A 7,025-nucleotide genomic window follows, 5' to 3' on the forward strand; every position below is an offset into this window, starting at 1 on the left:
TTAGAGTATACTAAACTTTGTACATTATATAGGCTACACTAACATGACATTTAGGAGATTCATTTAACTATTACACGTGATTTAAGTTTTTGTGCGGTGGTTAATGAAAATGTTTCAAAATGCGACATTAATTTCTTGATGACCTAATACCTTAACTGGCTAATGCCTATACTCTTTGGCTGCAATAATATCTTAAACATCTACATTGGGATACTTTCAATACTGATGTTTACTGGTCATTGACACTATGAATTTCTCATTACAGAGGTTTTGCTATTTAATGTGAAATTATACATGTTCATCTTATTAAAATTTATACAGTGTGCTATCTAATACAAGATTATACACCCACATCATATTAAAACTTACAAAACATGGTATCAAATGTGAAATTATACATGTGTAAATTAAATCATTACATAATGTGCCATTTCATTTGAAATTATACATATACAGCTATAGCTAGGTGATTATTGGTATTCGCTAACTGATTAATTGACAGTCCCATTAACTTATTAGATTTAATTAATTGATTAGTAAAGTGTTCCTGGTAGATGCTGCCAGCCAGTTGCTTTCCCTCTAGCCAGCAGTTAAAAAAAATAAGATAAAAATTAATGACAGTGACAGATAGCCTAAGTAGCTGCATCATAATAAAGACAGGATGAGTAAGTTAAATGGCAATGGGAATTAAACCCAAGACCCTCAAATCATGAAAGACTAAAAAAAAAAGAAAAATTATAAGGCTAAAGTTGGGCAGGGCACAGATAGCCCATTATATAGTTTTGTGCTTAAAAACAAAACAAATGTTAGCAATATATTAATTACTTGGACACTAATTCTGATTAGTTGATTATTTTCTTGAGAGTTGATTTAATCATAATTTAATTAAACAACGGTTAGGAAAATCAAAAATAGTAATAATAAGGAACACAAATTTAATAAGGCTCCCATTTTTCAAACTATAGCTGACAAAGAAATCTTTAAATGAGCATCAAGATAAAAGATGACAAAGTAGATTCAAATGAAAATATTTGATCATTTCGAATACTCATAACACTTCAACAAAATGTACTTCATTCACATTTTAGCAAAAAGATAGAAAACTGTTCTGTACCTTTTCATCAAACTTGGAATATTTATCAGTTTCTAATTTGAATAGTTCCCAAGGAGGAATTTTTCGCTGAGCATCTTTGGCTGCTTGAGCTTCTAACTGTTGTTGTTTTTTCCTTTCTTTTTCCAAGCGCTTTTCCTCTTCTGCCTACCATAAAAGTCAATACATAATGAATAATGCTTAAATAAGTTAAAAATCTGGTTAGAAGAACATTAAAGTGAAATATTAAATAAGTTTTTGGATATTTATATTAACTGTTTTGATAATGTGGATAAAACTTATCACAGAGTCCAACTTAGCAGACTGGAGAATCAAAGCAAACCCAATGTTTATGTAACTATGCATAACAAACACAGTACACAACAAAACTAAGCACAAGGTCATAAAGGCTACTTCATCATCATCCTAACATTATTAAGGAATTATTTCACTATATTAAATTATACAACATGAATTAGCTTTTTATATAAAATATTTGCCTGCACCATTAACTTGAATGTTGACATACTCTTCCTTATAGTGTTAGCATAGCATTGGATCCACTTCCACCAATAAGGGAAATTGTGTAATATTTTATTCCCCTAGCAGGTAAACTTGCATTTTGTGTATGAAGCATATTTAAACTTTAAGCCTAGCTGTTGATTTTTAGGCACCTGTTGGAATTTGTATTGAGATGTAATGGTATTCTATTACTTACAAGCCATGGAAAGGTAATGAATTAACTCTATGTGTTTCCTTATGCATTTGTTCATGTTACTGCAGATACTGTCTTTCAAATTAATGTTATAAACATCATAGTTTTGCACTCGTATAGAACAATGCACGTTATACTTTTGTTCACTTTTGCACTTGTAAACGTAAAAGTATCATTATACAATTAGCCAATAAGAATAGGGTTTCCAGGTGAGTGAGTATGCATACATAAACAGACTGACTAACACACAGTGTTCGTTTAATTATATATACAGTAAATTTTTAAAATTATCATATCAAAAACTGTAAAAATCAATTGTCTTCATTTGTTTCTATTTTATTTATTTTTCCTTCCATATTTTACTCTCCCTTAAAGTATTAGCAAAGCATTGGATCCATTACCACCATTAATTAAAGTGGTTTAACATTTTATTCCCCTAGCAGGTAAATTTGTGCTTTGAGTACAAAGCATATTTAAACTTTAGACCTAATTATCAATTTTTTAGCACCTATATTGAGATACTTGAAAACATATAATAGTTATAAAATAGTGAATTTCTAAAATTATGGTATCAAGAAGTGTAAAAACCAATAATCACCATGTGTTTTTTTTTTGTAAATTTCTTGTCTGTATATGTATCTAAATCACATTTGTATATCACCTGAAACCTGTAATTATTTTCTTTCCTGCAATCTGTTAGCTGTAGAGCATCAAAACTGAATGAAGATGTGGCAGTGACTGTTATAGCTAACTCCCACAGATTATATAGCAGGAAAACTCTTGCTTTGCATATGAAGCGTATTCAAACTTTAGGCCTAACTGTCGATTTCTAGGTGCCTGTTGGAATTTGTATTGAGATGTAATGGTTTTTCATTAGTTATAAGTTACGGAATGATAACGAATTAACTTAATGTGTTTCCTAGCATGTTTATGTTACTAAAGTAATTATCTTTAAAGTTAATATTATAACCATAATAGTTTTGCATTTGTATAGAACAATACATGTTACACTTTGTTCACTTATGCACTCATATAAATGTAAAAGTACCACTATATAATTAACCAATAAGAATATTGGGTGTTCAGGTGAGCGAGCACACATACACACATGGACTTATTGATACACATCGGTCTTTTAATTACATAAATGCTTCAAAATTGCCTTAAAAACACTGGTACCAAAACAGCTATTGGTGTCAAAGTGAAATCTTGAAAGTTATTGTTTTAATTTTTATAAGACATTTGATGAGACAAACTCACTGAAACTCTTACCTTTAGTTTCATCTCTCTTTCTTTTAGCAAAGTTTCTTTATCAACCAGCTTGACTACGGGAGGAAGACCTGACAGATAACAGAACTGATTACAAACACTTCACATTTAAGATATATTGAATGTAATTTTGTTCATTTTCAAATGTGACACAAATGTGTTTCTCCAATATGGCCCTAAATCCATCAGATTCTTTGGTATTAATCAGTTTGATTTTCACAATTTTTATAAATTAGTATGAATTTAATCTTATCTTAACTGGGATCAATTCTTCATGTTAAAGTTAACATTTTCCTAATCTGAAAATTTATTTTCAATAGATAATCATCTCAACACATACAAATGCTATCTTCCTTGTGCATTTGTCTATAAAATTTACATGCTACTAGCCTTGACATAATGCCCACCTAAATTCACGTGTTTAACATGAACTGTGCTGGTGCATTATGATGTCATCATGTGACAAAAGCCCTTCACAAATAGGAGGGTGACACAACTTCCATGTGTAGTAACTCCCTCTATGCATTTGAATTTGTGATAACATCACTCTTTGATGAGGCAAAACAAAAAATATGTATCAGAAGTGGGGAGAATGGGTGGGAATGTGTGAGGAGGTATCTATAATAAATACACTTTCAGATTAGGAAAGTGTTAACTTCTGAATGATAACTCACTTTTGCACACAGAAATGCTAGAATCTCACCCTGAAATGATGAAGGGGCTGGTGAAAAAATTTACAAAGATGAACTCCCTTCAGAAAGCACCCAAAGGGAATCCCATGGAGTGTGACACCCAATAGCAGGAGCTCCCATTGGGACAGACACACCTGTGGGAGACCACATCTTACCTTGATCAGGGTATACACTTTGCCTAGAATATAAGGGAGGAAAGGCAAATGAGCTGCAGGGACAGACAGAATAAGAACATGACCATCCAAACACTTACACATAAGAGGTCATTGAACAAATATATATGTTTGAGTAGTGAGGTTGGGGCATGATCAGACCATATGACATATGCCACCTCAACTTTACCAAACAGTATCTGCCTGCAGGAGGATGGCACATTAATTTTGTGACATACTTTTTGAGGAGCAATCTGTACTACACTATAAGTGTCACCTGCCTCACTTCTAATTGTATTGTGCTAAGCTCCACTGGTGAGTATTCTCCATGGGCCAGCAACTAGAAACTAGTTAGTGTCAAAGATCTCCTGCTCTCCACTCAAAGAAAAAAGGAGGAAGAATTTGCATTGGAGAGACCCAAAAAAGTGCCAGGATTCCCATCAGACCACCAGCCGGAAGAATATTTTACTGGGGACAGTGCAATGAGTGACTGTAATAACCTATTTTAAAAGCTGGCAAGAGTGAGTCAAAAAAGTGGGCAGAATACTTCTCCAGTACTGACTTTTTCCATGATAGTCCATAGAATTTGTTTGGCTTGGATCACACAAATGAGCAAGTAATACAACCACAAGAATACCTCTAGTGGTCTTGTGGAACACTCCATCTTGCAGTGGGAACTAGTAGAGCCAATGATGATGGTTTGAGCACTTTCTGTTATCCTGGATTGACATGGATTCTTGGAAATAAGCATATCCTGGGAGACAACACCAATCACCTAGTGAGATCCCAATAAATGTAAAGCTGAAAAAGGAAATGAACTTACTCTTCTCAAAGATGATGGATTGATTAAAGAATGGCAACTGATGGAAGTCAAATATCAGCAGGAGACAAAAAAAAATAGCCAGCTGATATAGATAATGAGAGATGAAAGTGTGGGGAGTCATTCATGTGCTCATTTGGAGGATCTCGTCCAAAAGCTGGCAGAAATGGGAAGAAAGACAACAGAGCCTGCAAGAGAGGGTTCCTGGAAAATGTGTGGTCCGATGGTATAAACAAACAATGACAGAGATCCCAAACGGGAGAAGTGTGTGATAAGTAACATCAAACATCTTGAGCAGAACACAGTACCTGATATAGGTCTGAATGATAGCAGAGGTGAGAAATAGAAGGAAGGGATATAGGAAAGAAAATTTGGTCACCTTCCTGAGCGACAGTCTGGGTAGAGGAGAATATATGTGCAGTGGGAAAGAGAGCAAGAATAACCAACTTCATAGATGTCTGAATTATGGCAACCATAGGTGAGGAGGAAGAAATGCGTTTTGAGATCAAAGGTGGTATGAGAGGCAAGAAGCTAATAGATCAAACAGGTCATACATGAAAGCATGCAAAACTACATTAAGATCCATCTGGTATGGGAGTTGGGCAAGAGTTTGGTGAAGAAGGAAAAAGTGTAAGAGTACATGGAAAGAAAGCACCATGTACCAGGAAAGGGTGAAATGTTGTGGATAACGCTGCTGATAAGGTAGAGGCTGACAAACCTTGTTTGAACAACCAAGTACAAAATGCAGAATGTTGTTTAACAGTGGGAGGGCCAGGATGAAGAAGTGGCAGATGGACTAACCATAATAGACATGCCATTTATGTTGATATACAGTTAAAGTGGAAGGGCAAGAGGAATGTGAGAAGAAAAAGGCTACAAAATCAGACAGTAATCAGATAGTCCAGCTCGACAGGCAATGGACCACACAAATCCCATACAAGAAGATGAAGGGAAGATGTCCTTTGATGAAACAGAGATGTGTGAGGTTGAAGCAACAGAGAGAAGATATTAGACAGAAAAAGGGGAGTTTGGGTGCTAAGTGAGGAATCAGAGGAAAACAAGGTTGAGTTGGCCAAAGATATGTCACAAATAGGACTCGACAAGGTTTGTCATATATCAAGGTGAGGACCAGAGGGAGGAGAGGAAGATATGCATATAGAAAAAAAATGAGACAAGTCATGACTGACAGCATTGATAGCTAGAGCCAAAGGATGAGGAACCAGAGATTAAAAGAGAGAACGCTTGAAGTTGAGAGGGGGTGGCAAAGTCATCTATGAAAGGCATGCCCAACTGAGAACAAACCCAATGAAAGTCCTGAGGGTGTAGAGACTACTTCACTGGTAAAATGGTCCACCACCAGGTTCCTAGTTCCCAGTACATGACAAGCAGTGAGACGAATCTGATGTGAATGGGCCCAGAAGACATCAGTGCAAAGAAAGGGATCCTGAATAAGATCACACACATTAGGCAGCAGGTAGGTGTATATTAACCCTCTTGCCATGGGCAAGTCAAAGTACATGTCAATACTTTTTTTAGAGTTACATTCAAATTTTAATGAAATTACTTTATTACCATGGTACACGAATAAACTTGGTATCAAAACATAGTTAATAAATGAAATTTTAATTATACAAGTTTTAAGTTCCTAATTTTAGAAGGAAATATTTAAAAAGCTCCTCAATCTTCTCTAGTATGAGAATTGTAACATATGCTCTCTAGGTCTTCCCTCTTTTCTAATATATTTACCCCCCTTTCAAGAACTCCAGAATTTAACATAAATTATTCATTATAATATATTTATTACTCAGGCAAAGCATAATTTTTAAAGCATTCAGTCTTATTTGTTTATGAAGCCATAAACTAGAAAAGAAAAAAACATTTGCCATGCCAACCTATTACATCCTTTCTTTCATAAATTGCCAACAGTTTCCTCTGACTTAATACTATTATTAATAACCAATAGAAAGTCAAAGTTTTAATCTATCAAATGATGTATTATATTGCAATGTTTTCTGTACAAAGAATTCTCTATTTTGCCTCCAGTTCAATGGGAAAAACATCTTAGCTGAATTTTTAATGGCTCTTATTGCATAGTTAGAAAGCCAGAATAATTATGACAGTTATAGGTCATCATCTGCTTTTTACGTTTTAGTATTCTATGTTCTTAGATGCACTATATAATTAAATTAAAAAAATATTTAGTATAGTAGAAATATTAGTATAAAAAAGTAGACTTAAGTTTCATTGACAGTTGACAGACAAAAAAAAGCCCAGATACTTAATAGTA

At 34.2% G+C, this 7,025-nt stretch overlaps 1 protein-coding gene across 3 annotated transcripts in view; it reads right to left on the reverse strand.

Annotated features, from left to right (window-relative positions):
* Window positions 1–7,025, reverse strand: part of LOC106470033 (cysteine--tRNA ligase, cytoplasmic-like) — a 44,277-nt gene that overhangs the window by 2,958 nt on the left and 34,294 nt on the right. For all 3 annotated transcript variants that reach the window (XM_013930558.2, XM_022398585.1, XM_022398584.1), the window contains 2 exons: window positions 3,078–3,145; window positions 1,115–1,258 (listed from right to left, as the gene is read on the reverse strand). In XM_013930558.2, coding sequence (XP_013786012.1) covers window positions 1,115–1,258; window positions 3,078–3,145 — 212 coding nt within the window. The remainder of the gene's footprint in view (window positions 1–1,114; window positions 1,259–3,077; window positions 3,146–7,025) is intronic.

This window comes from Limulus polyphemus, unplaced genomic scaffold (assembly GCF_000517525.1).
Source record: "Limulus polyphemus unplaced genomic scaffold, Limulus_polyphemus-2.1.2 Scaffold3783, whole genome shotgun sequence".
Lineage (NCBI taxonomy): Eukaryota > Metazoa > Arthropoda > Merostomata > Xiphosura > Limulidae > Limulus > Limulus polyphemus.